General features: G+C 46.6%; 2 protein-coding genes across 5 annotated transcripts in view; both read left to right on the top strand.

Moving 5' to 3' along the window:
• FASN1 (Fatty acid synthase 1) overlaps window positions 1-9176 on the top strand; it is a 32567-nt gene extending 23391 nt beyond the window's left edge. For both annotated transcript variants that reach the window (XM_073091085.1, XM_073091086.1), the window contains 13 exons: window positions 132-613; window positions 696-1655; window positions 2026-2631; window positions 2717-2905; window positions 3003-3557; window positions 3729-3943; window positions 4505-4647; window positions 4746-5066; window positions 5152-5349; window positions 6204-6419; window positions 6688-7259; window positions 7631-7795; window positions 7903-9176. In XM_073091085.1, coding sequence (XP_072947186.1) covers window positions 132-613; window positions 696-1655; window positions 2026-2631; window positions 2717-2905; window positions 3003-3557; window positions 3729-3943; window positions 4505-4647; window positions 4746-5066; window positions 5152-5349; window positions 6204-6419; window positions 6688-7259; window positions 7631-7795; window positions 7903-8283 — 5003 coding nt within the window. In that variant the 3' untranslated portion in view covers window positions 8284-9176. The remainder of the gene's footprint in view (window positions 1-131; window positions 614-695; window positions 1656-2025; window positions 2632-2716; window positions 2906-3002; window positions 3558-3728; window positions 3944-4504; window positions 4648-4745; window positions 5067-5151; window positions 5350-6203; window positions 6420-6687; window positions 7260-7630; window positions 7796-7902) is intronic.
• A 165-nt stretch (window positions 9177-9341) lies between these two features.
• Window positions 9342-21504, top strand: part of dachs (unconventional myosin-IXb-like dachs) — a 55672-nt gene continuing 43509 nt past the window's right edge. For all 3 annotated transcript variants that reach the window (XM_073091779.1, XM_073091777.1, XM_073091776.1), the window contains exon 1: window positions 9342-9475. The gene's annotated coding sequence lies outside the window, so the exon portion shown is untranslated. The remainder of the gene's footprint in view (window positions 9476-21504) is intronic.

The raw sequence follows: 21504 nt of genomic DNA on the forward strand, positions 1-21504 counted from the left end.
AACCATTTCGACTAATATTAGAATATCGTATGTCGCCTCGGATGAACTGAATCATAATTTAGGACGTATCATGCGTCAAAATCTATCGTTCTCGGGAACACATGTAATCCAATCGTGATCGTTCGCGGCAGCCAAGCTGAGCGACGCGGCGTACCACGTGAACAACCTGCTGTCGCCGGTGCGGTTCGCGGAGGCGCTGCGCGAGGTGCCCGAGCGCTGCGTGCTGGTGGAGGTGGCGCCGCACGCGCTGCTGCAGGCCGTGCTGAAGCGCGCGCGGCCGGCGCCCGGCGCCGCGCACGTGCCGCTGGTGCGCCGCGACGCGCCCGACGCCGCCGCGCACGCGCTGGCCGCGCTCGGCCGCCTGCACGCGGCGGGCGCGCAGCCGCGCGTGGCCGGCCTCTACCCGCGCGTGCGCTGGCCCGTGGCGCGCGGCACGCCCGGCCTCGCCTCGCGCGTGCGCTGGGACCACTCCGTCGAGTGGAGCGTCGCCGACTACGGCACCGCGCGCTCCGGCGAGAACGTCGTCGAGTACGACCTCTCCAAGGCCGACGACTCCTTCATCGCCGGCCACAATATCGACGGCCGCATCCTCTTCCCGGCCACCGGCTACCTGGTGAGACCCCTTGCGATTTAGTCCGAGTTGCGATCTTCGACGCGAAGTTCATGGCGCTGACGCTCTCGCCTTAACTTTTCAGACTCTCGTGTGGCGAACGATGGCGAAGTTGCACAATAAAAAATTGGAGGAAACCGCGGTGATCATGGAAAACGTGCAGTTCAGGCGAGCCACGATAATGTCGCGCGACGCGCCCGTGCGCTTCTTGATCAACGTTCTGGAGGGAACCGGCGAGTTCGACGTGTGCGAGGGCGGCAGCGTGGCCGTCACCGGCAACGTGCGGCTGGTCGACGACCCCGCCGCCGAGCGCCTGTCGCTGCCGCCGCCGACCGTCTCCGAGGACCCCGAGCTGCTGCCGCTCGTCACCGACGACATATACAAGGAGCTCCGCCTCCGCGGGTACAACTACGGCGGGATCTTCCGCGGGATCAAGACGTCCGACCCGCGCGGGACCGTCGGCACGCTCGCCTGGGAGGAGAACTGGATCTCGTTCATGGACACGATGCTGCAGTTCGGCATCATCGGCGTGGACACGCGCGAGCTGTACCTGCCGACGCGGCTGCAGCGCGCGCTGATCGACCCGGCGGCGCAGCGCGCGGCGGCGGCGGCGGCGGCGCGCGCGGGCGCGGCGGGCGCGCTGGCCGTGCGCATGCTGCGCGACGTCGACGTCGTCGCGGCCGGCGGCGTGGAGCTGCGCGGCCTCAAGACCAGCCTGGCGCCGCGCCGCCTCAACGCGCAGGCGGCGCCCAAGCTCGAGAAGTACGTGTTCCTGCCGTACGACAACGCCGCCGTGGGCACCGAGGACACGTCGCGGTCGAAGCGCGACGCGATGACCGTGTGCCTGCAGGTGATGCTGGAGAACGCGGGCTCGCTGCGCCTGCGCGCGGTGGAGGCGGCGCTGGAGCGGCCGGCCGAGGCGCTGCTGGCGCCGCTGGCGCTGCAGCTGCTGGAGGCCGAGCCGCAGGTGCGCGTGGAGGCCAGCCTGGCCGCCGGGCCGTCCGCCGCCGTCTACGGTGCCGCCATGCAAGCTGCGGGCATTAAGGTACACGATTATCTGTTTAGAACAAATTTCATTGTTTAGCACAATAATACCATAGATTTCATAATTGCTTTACATTTGGCAATTGTTGCAAATTATATTTATATAATCTTACTTTGACTCTAAAAATTTCATTCTCTGGTGGTTTCAAATTTTTCAATAATATTCATTACAATAATTGTCCAATTTTTTTACTTAAAAATAGAAAAGCACAGATAGCATACATTATAAAATCATCTCTTTCTCTCGATGTTTAATTTTCGCATCAGAACTGCACTCCGTATGTATCGAGGTGTAATATAACTTAGAAGAGTGAAATATCTTGGATAACGTAAATAATACGGGAAGATCACGAATTACGTTACGCGTGCAGGTGACCCCGAAGGACGCTCGCAACGGCGCGCCGGACGCGGACTGCCACCTGGTGCTGGGCGCCGACGTGTTCTCGCGGCACGGCGCCGGCGTGCTGGCGCACCTGGCGGGCGCGCTGGGCCCGGCCGGCATGCTGCTGCTGGAGGAGCCGCACGGCGCGCTGGACGAGCGCGCGGCCGCCGCGGCCGGGCTGCTGCTGGCCGCGCGCCAGGTGGCCGCCAGCTGCGAGTACCTGCTGCTGCGCCGCGCGCCCGCGCCGCCCGCCGCGAGCATCGTCGTCGAGGTGGGCGAGGACAACTCCTACGCCTGGGTGGAGACGCTGCGCGACGCCATGAAGCGCGCCGAGAGCGAGGACGTGCGCGTGTACGCCGTGTCGCGCTCGCCCAGCAGCGGCGTGCTGGGGCTGGCCACGTGCCTCCGCGGCGAGGCGGGCGGCCGCGCGCTGCGCGTGTTCTACCTGCCGGGCGCGCGCGAGCCCTTCGCGCCCGACGCGCCCGCCTACGCGCCCATGGTGGCCAAGGACCTGGCCGTCAACGTGCTGCGCGCCGGCGTCTGGGGCAGCTACAGGCACCTGCTGCTCTCCGACTCCACCGAGGCTCAGCTGCAGGTACGCTCTCGCTCGTCGACCGTGATTCGATCCGTTTCGATCCTCCCGTTGAACTTATCGTATATTGAGAGGGCTCGGTGCGCAGGTGGAGCACGCGTACGTGAACACGCTGACGCGCGGGGACCTATCGTCGCTGCGCTGGATCGAGTCGCCGCTGCGATTCGCCCGCGACGAGCTGTGCCGCGTGTACTACGCGCCGCTCAACTTCAGAGACATCATGCTGGCCACCGGCAAGCTGCCGCCCGACGCGCTGCCCGGCAACCTCGCCGGACAGGTATGCATAGAACGACGACGCCCTCGTCCTCCGTTCCGCTCTATTATGTTATTTCGATTCGGAACCATAAAAGATACGATGTTACTTTCGGCGACAGGAATGTATTCTGGGTCTGGAATTCAGCGGGCGATCGGCTAGCGGCAAACGCGTGATGGGAATGGTGGCGGCGCGCGGGCTGGCCACCACCGTGCTCGCCGACGGCGGGTTCCTCTGGGAGGTTCCGCAGAAGTGGTCGCTGGAGGAGGCGGCGTCGGTGCCGGTGGCGTACGCGACGGCGTACTACGCGCTGGCCGTGCGCGGGCGCATGCGGCGCGGCGAGGCCGTGCTGGTGCACGCGGGCTCGGGCGGCGTGGGGCAGGCCGCCATCGCCATCGCGCTGCACGCGGGCTGCACCGTGTTCACCACGGTGGGCACGGCCGACAAGCGCGCCTTCCTGCGCGAGCGCTTCCCCGCGCTGCCGGCCGAGAACATCGGCAACTCGCGCGACACGTCCTTCGAGCAGATGGTGCTGCGGCGCACCGGCGGCCGCGGCGTCGACCTCGTGCTCAACTCGCTGGCGGCCGACAAGCTGCTGGCCTCCGTGCGCTGCCTGGCCGTCGGCGGCCGCTTCCTCGAGATCGGCAAGCTCGACCTCTCGAACAACACTCCTCTCGTGAGTCTTCAGTTATTGTGAAAAAATGAAATGTGTAATTTCGTGAAAACTAATTATTCGTTTTCGTGAAAAGTAGTTAAATTATTTAGCTTTTAAGAACAACACATATAAAATAATCAAGGGGCCTCTCTACGCGTAACGTAATCGTAATGCGGCGTTCGTTCGATGCAGGGCATGTCCATCTTCCTGAAGAACACCACGTTCCACGGCATCCTGCTGGACGCGCTGTTCGACGCGGAGCCCGGCGCGAAGGGCGCGGACCTGGGCGCGGCGGCCGAGGACCGCGCGGCCGTGTGGCGCGCCGTGGCGGACGGCATCGCGGCCGGCGCCGTGCGCCCGCTGCCCACCACCGTGTTCGGCGACCAGCAGCTCGAGCAGGCCTTCCGGTACGAATCCGAACGTTTTCGTTATTGTGTAGGGTGTCCGCGTGGGGGCATTTCGAGAGCTGTTGTTATGTTTGTTGGGAACGAGCACGTGATGCTATAGGTATTTTTGTGACTTGTGCGTAAAGCTTTTGGTCGTGTTGATCATAAAACCTTATTGTTAAAATTACAATATTATGGTATTCAGGAAAATTCTCTAAAGTTGATAAATTCTTATTTAAACAATAGAGTCCAACGAGTGCAATTAAATGGAGCATGGAGCAGGCCGTAATATTAAAATAGGTGTAATGATTTTCCATATGTAGTAAAGGATTTATGTGAGGTTGTTTTGTTTGCTGATGACACTTCCTTGGTGTTTAGAGTAAAACGATAATCACAGGATACGAACGACTAATGAAACTCTTTGCTTGATTCAGAACTGGTTTTATGCAAATAACCTACTCTTGAATTCTAATAAAACTAAATGTATTAAATTTATGCTACCAAATGTAAGGAGTAAGGGGATGAATGTCGCTCTAAATAGTGAGACTTTGCAATCCGTCAATGAGATAATCTCTGACGCAGGTTCATGGCGACGGGCAAGCACATCGGCAAGGTGGTGCTGCGCGTGCGCGAGGAGGAGGCCGCCGGGGCGCGCCCCGCCGCGCGGCTGCTCTCCGCCATCCCGCGCACCTACTTCGACCCGGAGAAGAGCTACGTCCTAGTCGGTGAGGCCCGTCGAGGCACCCTCGATGCGGGACGCTCGGCTCGGCTCGGCTCGGCTCGGCTCGGCTCGGCTCGGCTAACGTTCGGTCTCCCTGCGCAGGCGGGCTCGGCGGGTTCGGGCTGGAGCTGGGCCAGTGGCTGGTGGCGCGCGGCGCGACGCGGCTGGTGCTGAACTCGCGCAGCGGCGTGCGCACGGGCTACCAGGCGGGCTGCGTGCGGCGCTGGCGGGCGGCGGGCGCGCGCGTGCTGCTGTCGGCGGCGGACGCCACCACGCCGGCCGGCGCGCGCGCGCTGCTGCGCGAGGCGGCCGCGCTCGGCGCCGTGGGCGGCGTGTTCCACCTGGCCGCCGTGCTGCGCGACGCCTTCCTGGAGAACCTGACCCCCGACGACTTCCGCGCCGTCGCGCGCCCCAAGATCGAAGGTGAGCCGCCCGGCCGTCGACCTTCGGCCCGTTCGACCGTTCCCCTTCGGGGCCAAGCTCGTGACCGCTCGCCGCTTCGTTGCAGGAACCAAGGCGCTGGACGTGGCCACGCGCGAGCTGGCGCCGGAGCTGGAGTACTTCGTGGTGTTCTCGTCGGTGTCGTGCGGGCGCGGCAACCCCGGCCAGAGCAACTACGGGCTCGCCAACTCCGCCATGGAGCGCATCGTGGAGCAGCGGCAGGCGGACGGCCTGCCCGGCCTCGCGGTGCAGTGGGGCGCCATCGGTCGGTTCGCCGTTCATAACGTTACGAATGAAATATCGATCCGATCGTTTATGCGGGCGGAGAAAATGTTTCGTATTAGGCCGAGAACGCACTGCGGTTAAACGCAGACTGAATAAAAATAGCTGAAAACGCCAAAACGCATACGAACACGCACTGCGGTTTTCTTTTGACTTAAATTTATTTCAGTCTCATCATGGATTTCAGGTGAACAGCACGTGTTGTGGGGTATGTTGTATGTTGTAAAAAACCAATGATATTTAAAACTATAGATATATTACCTGCCCACTAAACAACACAACTAAGTGAGCGAACCGCCAGCGCATTGACACACAAATGCACGTTTTTTATTTTGCTTACTTGATATTTTGAGTGACAGAGCTATTGGAACAATGTGATAAAAAGACAACTAATGTTTGCTATTGCGTTTTAAGATTCATTCATACGTTTGCTTCTCTATCACTACTTGGGGAAGGAATACGTTATCTCTTTTTTGTCACTAACATAACTTTACTTTATAATACTTTATATCAATGCGCCACCATACAATTACTATGGGAGACAAAAAAACCGCGCTTTTTTACAAGCCGCGGTCAAAATGTAACAATAAATCAGTCGGCTGAAAAAGTCACTAGTGCGTGCACGTGCACTAGTATAGAAAGCAATATGTTTTATATTTTTTCGGTTTCAGTCTTGCGGTTAAACGCGTTTAATCGCAGTGCGTTCTCAGCCTTAGAACTGTCCTCTGATACGGAACATTTTTATACGAGTGGACCGACGTAACCGATCGCTTCGATATATAATTACTTAATTTTATCGCATATTGCAAGCGTAACGGTAGGACGGTGCCCCCGCAGGCGAGGTGGGGCTGGTGATGCAGATGGTGGGCGCGGGCGGCGACGAGGCGGTGGTGGGCGGCACGGTGCCGCAGCGCATGGCGTCGTGCCTGGAGGCGCTGGGCGCGCTGCTGGCGCGGCCGCACGCCGTGGCCGCCAGCATGGTGCTGGCCGACAAGCGCCGCCAGGCCGCCGCGCCGCAGCAGGACCTGCTGCACGCCGTCGCCAACATCCTCGGTGCGCCCATACACATACTTCCTTGACCTAATTTTTACTCGATGTTCACCTTTTATCCAACCGTAACGGGTAAGAGTGTCGAAGTTTAACAGGATTTTTTAAATTAACCTTTACTTTTGCTGTGTTATGTAAAACAAGTATCTCGTTAACTTTCTTACCTTTTGTTAATGTGAATTATAATTTTATATGTACGGACGTGCATACTTTTTCGAAATCAATGCTTCTCTCGAGAAACTATCGAGTGACGAATCGTTTCGTCGTCCGACAGGCGTCAAGGATCCCAGCAAGGTGTCGGACTCCGCGAACCTGGCCGAGCTCGGCATGGACTCGCTGATGGGCGCCGAGATCAAGCAGACGCTGGAGCGCGGCTACGACGTGGTGCTGGGCGTGCAGGAGATCCGCGCGCTCACGTTCGCCAAGCTGCGCGAGCTGGCGGGCGGCGCGGCCGAGCCCGCGGCCGAGCCCGCCGCCGCGCCCGCCGCGGAGCCCGCCGCCGCCGAGCCCGGGCAGCTGGTGCAGTTCGCGGCGCTCGGCGAGCTGGTGCCCAAGCAGGTGGTGGTGAAGCTGCCGAGCGCGGCGGGCGCGGGCGAGGCGGGCCGCGTGTTCATGGTGCACCCCATCGAGGGCGTGGTGGACGTGCTGCGCGCGCTGGCGGGCGGCGTGCGCGGCGCGGTGCTGGGGCTGCAGTGCACGGCCGCGGCGCCGCTGGCCGACATGCCGGCGCTGGCGCGTTTCTACGTGGCGCACGTGCGCGCGCAGCAGCCGGAGCCGCCCTACACGCTGCTCGGCTACTCCTTCGGCGCCGCCGTCGCCTTCGAGATGGCGCTGCAGCTCGAACAGGTCGGTCCCGCTCCCGAGCTCGATAGTGATACATAATATGTTACAAGTTACTCTTTAATGGTTACACTTACCACCCGTATCGTATTATGATTTCGTCTATTGCACTACATTGTATAGAAAAGTAAGTTGTAGTAGTGCATGAGATACTAAAGAATTTCTATACAAGTAAGTCGACGAGAAAAGAAAATAAAAAATATATAGTTAAAGGTAAATTATATAAAATACAATAAATTAAGAAATTGTTTTTGAAGCTTTTTTTAAAGCTATTTTATTCACGACGGATCATTACGCTTTAATTTTTTTTAATGAGTATCGATATAACAAACAATAACACCTGAAAATTAATTACGTGTATCGTGGTGTCCGTGCAGGCCGGCTGCGAGACGCGGCTGGTGCTGGTGGACGGCTCGCCCGCTTACATCGCCACGCACACCATGCGCGGCAAGAGCAAGCGCACCGACCGCTCGGCCGGCACCGACGAGGCCGACGCGCTCACCTACTTCGCGCTACTCTTCAAGGACATCGACGCCGTCAAGGTGAGGCCTAACGTCATCGTCGTCCGCTCCGTTCGAACGAACCCTCGAATCGTCCTCGAGCGATATGCATGTATGTACATACGTAACGCGTTCTCAATCCGGTGCAGCTGAACTCGGAGCTGGAGCGGCTGGGCGGCTGGGAGGAGCGCGTGCGGCACACGACGGCGGCGCTGGCGGGCGCCACGCCGCACGCGGCGGACGCGCTGGCCGCCGCCGCCGCGTCGTTCTACCGCAAGCTGGTGATCGGCGACGCGTACAAGCCGGCCGGCAAGCTGCGCGCGCCCGTCACGCTGTTCACGGCGCGCGACAACTACGTGACGGCGGGCGAGGACTACGGCCTGCGCGCCGTGTGCGCCGGCCCGCTGCGCACGCAGCAGCTGGCCGGCAACCACCGCACCATCCTGGCCGGCGACGCCGCGCGCACCATCGCCGCGCACCTCAGCGAGCTGCTCGCCGCGCCGCTCGCCGCGCAGCCCGCCGCGCACTAGCGCCGCCGCCCGTCCCCCCGGGGCTCGTCCGTTTGTCGTTCTCGAATTATGTAGTGATCGTATTTTAAGTATTCGACGAGGAAGAACCTTGCGCCGTGGACTTGTGGAAGATCGCCGTCGATGTTTAGTTTGTAACGAAAATGTTGACTTTGATTTGTAATCGTGTTCCATATTGAGGCACGTTTTGCTCTGTCGTAGTTATCTAAGCTCGTATTATGTCGCGCCTTCAAAATTTTGATGAAATTTCGATGCGAGTACGTACCTCGCGTACACGCTCGTGACTGAAACGTATTATATTACTTAAAGAATCGTGTGGCGGTACCGATCGGTATCGTCGGACGGAGTACATAGTGTTATGTATCGACGATACGAGCAACGCGAGCTCGCTAAATCGGGTCTGAACATTATCAATCTATTTACATCAATCGAATCGAAATAACTTAAATGCAATGGCCTCTCTATGTAACGCTATGGGGTATTTAGTTGAAATGTTCATGTAATAGTTTATTAACTTATTGTAGCCGAGCATGGCTCGCCTCCTGTGATACGACTCCTCAGTTTCGTATTATACGACGCCGAAGCGGTCGATTGAACCGTTAATCCACTGGAGATATTTATTTGACATCACACGTGTAGATTAAATTTGACCACTGAGGGTTTATTTTTGTATATACTTGCTTAGTGCGGGTCATGGTAGATGATAGTATTCACGAGTAAAGTGCAACTGAACGAAAGTCGCAACAGTCGCTCATGTAATCTCGGTTTGTGTTTAGCTTTATCACTAGAGTGTATGTACTAGCCGTAAGTAGGTAGTTCCTGTGTGTGAATGTTATGGTAATTTATTGTTACTGACCGCGCGACAGCGCCCTGTGATTAAAAGTGCATTATTTTTCTTCGTTTCGTTTTATTTCAACACAATCCCCTTCGCCACTTCCACGACACTCAAAAAGCTGACAGAGTGAATCAGACGGGACGAGCCGTGCCCGCTTAAGTTCCTCGGAGCGTTTGATCTGCGCGGCCGCGTGACGCGCGCGGCGTGCGGCTGCGGCTGTGGCGCGCGGCGCGGCGGCGGCGCAGTGCAGCGCGAGCCGGCGAGCGCGCGGCCGCGGTGCGTGAGCGCAGTTTATTTCTAGTGATATTCAGAAACTTTCGTGTGTGAGATCGCGTCGCTGTTTGTGGTTAAAAAGTAGTTGTAAGTTAATATTGTTTCTTTATATGATAAAAATTTTATACGTGCACAATGTTGGATATCTACGGAGATGACGATCTCCTCGATGACCGGGCTGGACGGTGGAGGTATATCCTCGGAATATCATTTTATTCGACGGGTAGGACGAGTATTTTTGCCGTTTAGTCGAGTTAAAATGTTGGACTTCGTTATTTTTTTATAATAAGAGCTTCGCTATTCTGCAATGCTGATAAACAATATTCAATATAAAATTTATTAAAATGCCTTCCTACCACATTGCCACATTGCTCCTCGACACGAATAGTTTCTTTTATACGAAAATAATAGACTGTAGACATTTCTCAAAATTATTTATAGCGAGACGTGCGAAGGTATATAACTATAATATGATAACGAACATAAATCTTGTATCAAGTCTAACGTGATAGTTATCGCCGTTAAGAATAATCAATCTATCCAACTTTTACGCATCAAAGATCGAAATTAAACAATGTGTTTTATGAAGAAATTGGTACATCGATACATGGTACATTGGTACATAAGCGAAGCATTGAATAGACTTATTATTATTAATAATGGGCGCAATATACAATGTGTAGAGGTGTGAGTAAGTTTCTATTTGTCTGTTTCAATTACGTCACAGGGGATCCTAATAAAAACGCTTTCTACACTTTCTATACTTTCATAGACAAACACCTATACCCAGAACAAATATCTACATTCATCATTCAGATATTGGTTTGGCCGAGGATCAAACCCGGAACCCCTTGCGAGTCCGACCGAATGATGCGTCAGACCGGTCTGACCGTACCGCCACGCGGGTCGTCATCTTATGTCGTAATATGGGGCTGTAAATATGTTGAGATCATTGTTTTTTTTAAAGTAAATAAGTAGCTAATAACTTTCGAGTGGTACATTTTAAATTCCGGGAAGTTTCTAAACGCGTAGATATTGACATTTTTACGCATGACATTTGTTTTAAAATAGTTTAAAAATATTATCTAAAAATTAATGTACTCATTTTACTCTTATAATACTATATACTCGCTTCTTTCTACAGCATGCAGTGTTCACCTGTAATTGTAATGGCACCTACCTATTTTCTCTAATCGTTTCACGCTTTATTAATATATTTAGTGTTCGATAAATAATTAACTTAATGCCGTTTCGTGCACTAATCCTTTATGTAAATAGTGGTACTGTAATACAGTGAAACCTGGTTAAGTGAGACATCAAGGGACCTGCAATGTCGTTTCACTTATAGAGGTATTCCACTTACCCAGTGTCTCAGATATACAGGTATAAATAAATATCTGTCTCATTTACAGAGGGTTCCATTAATAGAGGTGAGAATACAGGTAAACCCTTCCATCCAACCATTGCTGCTACAAAAATTATGAATATCGAGCCTGTGGACCGGCTGTGGACGGTATATCCGGTATGTGGACCGATGATGAATTTCTTTAATCATCGGTCCACATACCGGAACGTTTTTGTTACGAAGTTGCTTAACCCATGTTAGCAAATACTGTTCAAGTTCAGGATATTCTGATAAACTGAAGGTAATTGAAGCTCAAAATTTGTACTTACGTACTTGGAATTACGTGTGGAATTTGTGGGTAGAATAAGAATGAGTAAACAAACAATGTTATCTCAGTTACAGAGGTTTATGCATATAAAATTTACTCGCTGTCTCAGTTATAGAGGTAACTATGATGATAAATCGAAAGAACAAATCCCAGATATAGAGGTTTACCTCGTCCCACTAACAGAGGTAATTCAGTGCCAAAGTGTTGGGACCTCAGCATGAGTTCCAGTTATGGAGGTTTCTCACTTATCCAGGTCCCACTTAACCAAGTTTCACTGTATAAATAGTCCCACAGTAGCGAATCTGCACTTTACGATGATACCATTACACTTGTATCCATCTCTGGCAGCAGCAGTTGCGGCTTACACGATAGTCTAAATGTTGCAGTTCTTCAGTAGAAGGGAACGCATACTGTTCAGGTTCGTTGTAGATGTTCACTGATGCAATGTCGAATTGATTGGTGCATGCAGCCTTCTAATAAAATCGATCTTTAAATGTTCGGAAATGGTCGTGTGGTAAATAGATTCAATTTATCTATAATATTATGCAGCGCATATAATGCGCGTTATTTAATGTGTGCGAATGCAAGTGTTGCGTGGAGGGCGTGTGCGCGTGCGCTGAGCGTGGGAGCGTGAGAGCCGCGGTGCACAATTAGCGCCCGCGATCGCGCCGAACCATTTTCTACATCTCCACAACCAAATACGTTTTTCAGAGTAATAATACTCGTAAGTATAGTGCAGAATTTATAAACAATATCACTTCTCTTTATTTCATAAATTAAAATAGAACCCACCGAAATTGAATGCGACAGACACGTGCAGTAATAAATAAAATAATCGTTTTATGTACAAAATGTATTTAAAGTTAACAACAGATAAAGTTAAGTTAATAACAGATCTATTATAAATAATATCATAACTCGTAGGATAACTTCATTATAAATGTATTTTGTTTTCCACGGCACCCGACCACACCTGACTAACACGCTCAATGTACATAATATGTAAGATGTAAATAACACTTTCTTAAGTATTTTTGAACAGAATTGGAAAAAAGTATAGATAATTTGTTGTCAATTTAGTATAGTACTAATGTCATACATTATTATGGTTGCAATTGGCTCTAAAAACACCCATAGCTGGGGCAGAGCATCGTACTAAGTACATTGTGTTTTGAACATTGAGGGGGATGTGTTTCTGAATATTTATTGCGAAGTGACATGACAACGACACATGGAACCAGTACCCTTAGTATGAGTTTAGACGTTTTTACAAAAATGACTGTTTTTGTATTTGTTTACGTATTTGCCCATACATTTCCCACCCCCTAGCGGACTGTATCAGAAGTTTTTGTAAAAACTCATACTAAGGGTACAGAACTATGCGGATGATAGCACGGAAGGAACGTTTCGAGCCCACTGGGACAAGTCCTTTTGAATAGACATATATATTTAACTACTTAAAATGTGTGTGAAAAAGTGCACATACCTCCATATGTATCTAAAAACTACATTCAGTGCTTAGGATTTATCATAAGGGTTTCTTACTAAAACTGTTAAGTAGAAACATAGCTAATACCTATCTTGGGGTCATATTCCTTTGGTTCAGGATATCCTGAATTCACGTGAATTTAACTTATTCATCATTTATTCTTATTATTAATCATTTATTTTGTTTGCGGTGATCGCCGAGTTTGTCCACTTCTTATTAATGATAATTGGCATGATGACAGTATTAAAAAATCAAATAATAAATGATTTAAGAAAACAATATATTGAAAGGATTCTCAAAAATGACTCAGTATTAAAAAAACTTTAAGATTTATTATATTTTCAATTAAATAAAAGTATAAAATACTGCAGTCGGCCATCTTCTCTGAAACGGTAACGGGGCGCGAATGACGTCATTTTTGGGTATGTCACTGAATTGCTTGAAATTTTGTATGGATGTCACGTTAGACGTGACGTCACCAACGGACGCCATGACACTCGCGAGCGTTTTCGCGCTTAATACAAATTGGCTATAAACAAATGCTATTATTTTCATTAATACTACATTTATTACCGAAATAATACAATTTCTGGAATCGGTAGACATGTACCTACCAGGGTTGTTGCTGATGCAGGTTTTTACTAGATCAGCGGATGCTGATGCTGATGCTGATTTTCTCAGATTAATATCAGCTGATGCTGATATTTAAAAATACTTAATATAAATATATTTTATACTGAGGTATTTGTACGTCCCTTACGAGAATAGTCTTTTTTAACCAACTTCACAAAATGAGGCGGTTTCTCAATTCTACCGTATATATGTCTTTTTTATGTTTGTTCGCGAATAACTTCGTCGTTTATGAACCGAACTGGATGATTTTTATTTTGTTGGAAAAAAAGATATTTCCAAAGTAGTTCCATTATAAAAAAATAAGGGTCTGATGATGGCAGACCAGAGAAATCGAGGGGAACTTTCAAAAATCGTAAGGGCGACTAGTGCATTTGTAAGATTATTAGTATGACATCACTAAAAAAGGTGAAAAAAAAATTAATTAAAAAATACAATCGACTTCCATGTTACTACAAAGCAAAAATCAACTGAAACAAATTTTGGCTCAGCACATATCTCCGAAGCCGGCGCTCATATTGAACACGCTGTTTACGCCGTTATCCAACGAAATATATTGAGCACCGACTTCAGAACCATGTACCAAACCAACATCCACTTCAGCTACCCTCCACTCTGCAGTGACACAGAAGTCGGCATTTATTTGTTATTTTTTTTTACAAAAACTACACTGAGGTATCTTTGTTCAATAACGATATATTTGGTCATATTGCACTTTTCACTGGATGTGGTATTATGAATTGAATACATTATTCTGTTATTGATTGATTGAACTATGATCGAAAGTTATTGATGTCTGACCGAATTACGTTGTCAATCGAATGATTGTTTGATGACAACTTGTGTTTATAAACTTCTGTGATTGGCTAAAACTCCACGTGATTTAAGCTCGGTCCCGCCTTCAACGAACACGTTACAACTTCAATATCAGCATTAAAAATCAGCGTCTTTTGTTGCGGATGCGGATGCTGATGCTGATATTTAAAAGAAAGCAGATAATCAGCGGATGCTGATGCTGATATTCGCAACAACCCTAGTACCTACATTATAGAAGGGGTTTTCAAAATGTGTCATCATGCCTATTATTAAGAAGTGAGAATAATTTGAGATATCAAAGCAGTCCAATTTGACGAGATCCAGGCTGCAGGACATTAATGGTTTTCTGATGGTACAACTTAGCAATTAATTTGCCATCTTGTGTCGGATCGTCAGATTAACAACAGTTAAATTGAAAAGTGTTAGGTATACTTAAAAATACTCTAATAATGAATATTCTTCCCTAGACTATGTACCTACATACATAAGTATGAATAGTGATCGTATTAAAAATGTAATGTTCAATTCCCTTTGTAACGCTTGTGTTTTTAGTTTCCATATCCAAAGGGTGAACGAAAGTAAACTGTCAGTCCGTCGGTCTGTCTGTCACAATCTAGCTCTATCTCTTGAACCGTAATAGATAGAAACTTGAAATTTTAACATATACTATACTATAACAATAAATACTAATAATAAAAAATCTTCAAAGAAAATGGGGAGCGCCATATATGATACCGCTATTTTTCGACGTTTTTAGTGTTATCTTTTGAATCGTAAAAGGTAGACAGTCTAAATGTCCACAAAGCATTTACTTTTATAGCTGGTATGATTCCAAATACGCAAAATAAAAACAATAATGAAAATTTGGTTGTACGGCAGCCTCGAAATTCGACTCACACTTGGCCAACTATTTAATTTGAAGTTAAAATCGTAACGTTCGATGAAACGCGAGAAAATCAACAATTCCTCCAGGGTGCGGGCGAGGCTTGCGTCGGCTTGCGAGCTGCGGCGCCGCCACCGCGAGCTCTCTGCAATGTTCTGCTTTACTATTTAACTACACAATGGCTCCGCGTGTAATCGAGATTTAAGTTTTTTTGTTTTTTTCTTCACTATCAGCGCTGCGCTGCCCTCTTCTGACTTTGTTTACTTTTTATATCAAACGCTTAGGAAATCGTTAAATGCTTTGTTTTAGACGAATACTTTATAAAGTACATAATTATTTAACCGCCTCGTGTTAAAATTGACATGTATATAATTAGTAAAAGCTTATTGTAGGCGCAGTACTTAGGCGACGCTGTGGTGGTGCGGCACTGCGGTGCGCGCGCGGTGTCCGGTGTCGGCTATTGCCCCGGCTGCCCTCTCGCCTGCTCGAGTGACCAACACCACCTCAATTTAATCCCGCATTAACAAATAATTATACTCAAATAGATTTAGGTACACATCTAAATACTTTTGTTGTAATGTTTTCATTGGAGATTGCTTATCGTGTGCCTGTTTGCAAAGGCTCCGATCGGTTTCTCAGTCCAATTTGGATGTTAGCTCCCGCACTCCTCGACGACACCACCGAGGACCGCTGATGTAAACTTTGTTTGGTTTTTGACAACACTATATTTGAAAGCTAAAATGTACAAATTGCCGCATGTCTATGCGATAAATTACAAATGACAGTTGGTTTAGTGCGATAGGAGTGCTCCGGGCTGGTGTTCCCGGCGTTCGAATAAATTGTGGGAAAGTGTGGCAAAGCCTAATACACGACGTAACGGCCAGGTCTCAGAGCTCTCCAGATAGAGAAGCTCAAGCCAGAGCCCGCGATTAAGGAGAGCGTAGAGAGCAGCGATGGTCACGAGGTCGCGGAGGAATGAGAAGGAATACTCGTGGTCCCTTCAAAGGAGCTTCTCTTTGGATATTATCACAACTGTGAAGACACTACGAAAGATTTTCCTGCGTTAAAAAAATAACGTTTATCTTACATGCAGCTGCTTATAAATGAAATCGTACTAAACCTTGTGTCGAAATATCTCCATCGCTTTTTACTGTCATCTGTCTGATTATCTTCCAGTACAAATAGAGATTAAAGAGCGTCGTGATAAGTAGCGGTGACGTTTACATGATCTCGCTAGACATACTCGTACGGCGTACCTGTTTGGCGGGCGGCGGGCGGCGGCGCGCGGCAAAAACTGTCAATGTCTTTATCGAACGAGTGGCGTCGTCCGCAATCCGCTGAGCGCCCCACATCGGCCCGCGAGGCCTCACGTCACCACTGTAGGTACTGCCAAAAACGTTCACCACCCACTATATTGTTAATCTTCCAATGTCTTGTCTGGTTAAACAAATTAGTCGAATGAACGTCATAACGACATATAAAGTACAATGACTTACATATTATCTTAAAGTACACTTACTTGATCAAGCAAATAATTTTTCGGTTGATATTGTTTTCTGATAAGTCTCTTCTCGCATAGGTCGCCTTCTAGGTAGCTTCACCTCCGACTCAGACCGAAAGTCGATGTCGAGCTGGCAACGGCAGTGAGTGCTATTTTTGCAATGCCAGTGAGTCAGTCCTTGGAATACGTTTCTATCTGCGTGAGTTAAAATATACCGGTAAAGCATATTATGGAGGATAATAAATGGAAATTCAAGCACTCTTAATAAGTAGATGTATTAAAAGCAGGGAGCGTCTTTGTCATACGCTGTGATGAACTTGACGAGCTAGTTCACTAATTCGTCGAGGCTTCTGTCCATTAGGGGAAATCGCTGCCATAGCTGACGTTGAGAAGGGGAACTTATTTATTTTTGGAGTTACTACTTACGTTGAGAAAATCTACTTTTAATTTAATAATCTTATCAGAAAAGCGGTCATATTAGATTAGACGGAGGTCATATAGAATATTAGGTAAATAGTTTTTGAACATAATAGATCATACAAGAATTGCGCGAGCTGTCATTAAATAGTTAGTGTAAGTACGTCACAATTAATTTGTGCATTATATTTTTCATACTTTATTTTGAATTGCGCCGTGCGCGTAAGGTAGTTGTTGCGCAAGCATTCTACACTTTGTGTGTAGCTATTACGTTCTATGTCTAACTTTAATTGTTTACTTTCATTTGAATTAGTTTCGAGTAAATTAAGATCGTTAAGTACCTTTATGCACTATGCGCTATGCACTCTACGTACTGATCATAATTATTGGAGAGTTCGGTTAAGTCAGCGCATACTGGGCTAACGAGGTAACTTGGATAAGGTCGAAGCAAGCGGAGTGCATAAAGTGGATTATGTTCGTTATGTCGAGCGCGTGTCGGGTGTCGGGCCGCCGCCTCTTGCGCCGCGCCGGCTAATGTTAGGAATAATTGCGATTTATTAGCTCGCAACTCTCAGCATTCGCTGTCACATTAGCCCGCGTGCACGCAAATAATAGTTTATCTGATACACCCATGCATCTTTGCGCGCTGCTCGAAAAATGTTAAAATAACTTTGTTTAGAGCCTTCTGCACGAACTTCTATACCTGCAGCCTGTCGGCCGCGTATAGTCTAAAGTCGTACGGCGCCCTCCGGGTCCAATATAACAATGCGTTCAGGGTGCTGATGAACCTGCCCCGATTTTGTAGCGCATCAGGGATGTTCGCAGAGGCGCGAGTCGACTGCTTTTATGCTACTATGCGCAAAAGATGTGGATCAATTGTGCGCAGGCTGCGGGGCGGTACCAACAGCATCCCGAACTTGATTGAAAGCAGATTAGACTGCCAATACGGGGTTCATTGCTGTGCCATTTCTAATGGAATGGCATAGCTGTAGTGTTCATGAACAGGGTCGTGTAGTATTGAGAGGCGTCTTGCTTAGATGAGGTCTTTATTATTACTGACTAATAGAACTCTAATACTAACTATATATAATATTCGGCTTAGCTCTACACCACATAGAAATGATTCACAATATGTTATATCATAAGTTTTAGATTGAGTACTAACATAGGATAAGTCTATAATGTAATTCTAACACATATGAGTCCTGTCGCTTGAAATAAAAAAGTTATTATTATTTCCATATTATTAGGTATAGTATCGACTCTGTATATTGAAATTTTGGTATACTTATATGTAGGTACTTCTGTTGGTATTATTTTGTTCTTAAGGAAATAATTGCTTTGAAAGAGGTTGCAGTACAGATACAGTTGCGGTACAGATAGTTTTCAGTATTGTTTCTTGCTCTAGAAGAACGATTTTAGTGCGGTAAGAATTCCACATAACCCTGCGTCGCTCCCACGGCACCGGGTACCTTTTGAAGGTTTCCCCCTCGTAAACAAAAAAAAGACTGTTGTAATATTTAAGTTTCAGTCGCAAGTTATGATCCAGTTTCCCATTACAATGAGTCAAATCAAATCAGCGAAATCAAATCAAATCAGTTTATTTGTGAATAAGGTAATTGTTAGTTGTTACACATTTTTGTTACATAGTCGCTTATTCTGCCACTAAGTGGCTTACAAATATATATGTCATCCAAAAACTATTATTATAATTTTAATTCTAACAATTATGACATTCAATATGACTTGATAACAAATTGGATTACTTATTTTTATCGCTCAAAAAGGATTTTAAACTATAGTAGCATTTATTGGTTAGATATGTTTTTAGTTTATTTTTAAACGCATGGATATCCTTGCAATTTCGAATATCATCTGGTATATTATTATAAATATTTGGTGCTCTTCCGTAAAAGCTTTGACTGAATAAGTGTGTACGAGCAGGCAATGATGTGAGTTTATCTTTGTGACGCGGTCCTGAACGGAACTGAAACTCTTTAGGGTTACTTTTTACGAAAACTGCACATTCGAATGTGTGCAGTGAAGGTAAAGTTAAAATATGTAGTTTTTTAAAATGTGGTTTACACGAATCTCTTTGCTTCAAGTTACACATTGCTCTGATGCATCCTTTTTGTGCTTTGAACTCAAGTTCTGTGTTTGTGGAGTTTCCCCAAAACATAACTCCATATCTTAACGTTGTGGCAACAAAACCATGATATGCTATTAATACTGCTTTTAAGTCGACTAAATTTCGTAACATGTATGAGAATTTACACAACTTCTTACATATAGTGTCAATGTGTGATTTCCAATTAATTTTATTATGAATATGTAGTCCTAAGAATTTAGTTTTCTCTGTTTCGTCAATAGAATTGCCATTATAATTGATATTTAATTTGTTCTTAGTGTTAAATGTCATAATTTTGGTTTTATTGATATTAAGTGTCAAATTATTTTGTTTAAACCATTGTATTATTTTAAATATTGCACTATTGATGTTCTCTTCTAATTCATTTTCATCTTCATTAGTAAACAGAACTGTGCTATCGTCAGCAAACAAAGTCATTTCATGATTAACAATTTTTGGTAAGTCACTGATATAAATCAGAAATAATAAAGGACCCAAAATACTTCCTCAAATACTTCCATGAGTTACCAATCTACAATTAGATTCATGATATCTTATGCTTTTTGTTTTTACGCATATTTTCGATATTTGTGTATATTGCTCCTCCTGTAAGGTAAGATTTTATTAGATCGTATATTTGCCCCCTAATTCCATAATTGTACATTTTATTTAATAAAGTTGTGTGTTGTACATGATCAAACGCTTTCGTAATGTCCATAAATAGAGCCACAATCGATTTTTTCTTATCAATATTAGACATAATGGATAGCAGAAAATTGTAATTTGCCATATTTATGTTTTTATTTTTTTACGAGACTTATCTCTAAAACCTAATAAATATCTGACTATATTTATTAGGTTAAAATTGGACTACGGATCAAAATAGTATCTACGTGGGAGTCTGAGTTCTGGTACCGGACATATAAGATAAAAGTAATTATTGTAGAGCCACATCTACTTGTGCCGTGATGAAATTTTTAAGAAATATTTTTTTCATATTAAAGAGAGATTATTGTTTTTTTTTTATTGTATATATGTGGCTTTCGCTTTCTTCATTAGAGTCCACTAGACTTGTTATCTGAGAAAGTGTTCACAATGAGTGAGAACGTTCCCACGTTCGAGCACGATTGTACATCTTTTGAGATCGATTAACTAATACATAATTTGACACTACTGAATTATTTTAACAGAATAATCGATATCTGTGACAAAATGAAATTTTATCCAATCCTGTGGCCAGCGCCCCTAGCGGACTGTAACAGGACTGATTGGAAATGTATGGGAAATACGTAAGCAAATACAAAAACAGTCATTTTTGTATAAACGTAAAAACTTATAATAAGGGTACTGTTTTCGTTATAACTGTAGAATAAATAAATAAATAAATAAAAAAATAAGTTATAATTATTATTACAATAATATTACTTGGACTTAAAAGAAATACTCGTCACAATACTTAGTCTTATGAAACAACGCAACAACAACAAATAAAATTAAAATTACTATATTAAAACATATTTTATTGTTTATTATTTTGTTATTTATAGTAGTAATTGATTGATTGACGGATTGTAAAAATTTCAACTGTCTTCTTTGTACGGTTTAACAGGCACATCGAGAAATGTCGAAAAACACCGGTTTGTTGTAGACACCGGAAGACACCCCGTATTTTTGTTATATCGGCCACCGTTGTATAGCGTGGTTATGCATCCTCTGTAAAAAATCAAGTGTCTATCTATTACCGTTTCAGAGACAGAGCACCGTGACAGACGGACAGACAGTAAAGTCTTAGTTTTTTTTTATATAATATAGGAGTAGCAGACGAGCATGCAGTCCACCTGATGGCTACTGCCGCCGATGGACATTTGTAATCAACACCAGATAGGATTAGATATTCCTACCCGAGGTGGGCCACAGATGCGCCCCTACCCCTGAGGAAGCTGGAACGCCTCCGAAAGGTCTGTCTCCTTTACCACACCCTTCAAACCGGAACACAGCAGTGCCTAACACTGCTGTTATTAGTTAGAAATAGGTGTGGCGGTGGTGCCGCCGGAGTCGAACCGCAAAGGGTTCTACCACCTTTAATAATACGGTTTAGTAATACGGTTCCGTTTTTACCCTTTGGGTTCGGAACCCTAAAAATCAGGAATGCCTGGGATTTCGACCGCTAGATTGGAAGCTCTTTCAAACGAATAAACTGTTAAAGTCATCTTTGTAGAGCACTTACTCATAGTAGGTATACTTATTAAGGAGGTTGATTGCAAGGAATCAGAATAAATTCTTTGTTTCACTTCGGTACGTTGTTTTATTTCTCATCTTACACAAAGCCAAGCAGGCACATAATTAACCTGATCCGCAGCGAATATTGAAATATCGTACCTTACCATACCTTCCAGACTGGTGGTAGACAAGGGCGCTGTACAGGAAATACATATTAACTACATTTTAGAAAGTTTCTGAAGACAAAACTGATACTTACTAATAAATCAAGAACGGGATTGTTCATTGGACAGTTTGGGCATTAACAGCCGCCCAACCGCCTACGAGCCAGCGTCCACGTCGTCTGCCCCTCGCGACTC

This window comes from Epargyreus clarus, unplaced genomic scaffold (assembly GCF_041222505.1).
Source record: "Epargyreus clarus isolate Ecla_fem2 unplaced genomic scaffold, WU_Ecla_fem_2.2 ptg000034l, whole genome shotgun sequence".
Lineage (NCBI taxonomy): Eukaryota > Metazoa > Arthropoda > Insecta > Lepidoptera > Hesperiidae > Epargyreus > Epargyreus clarus.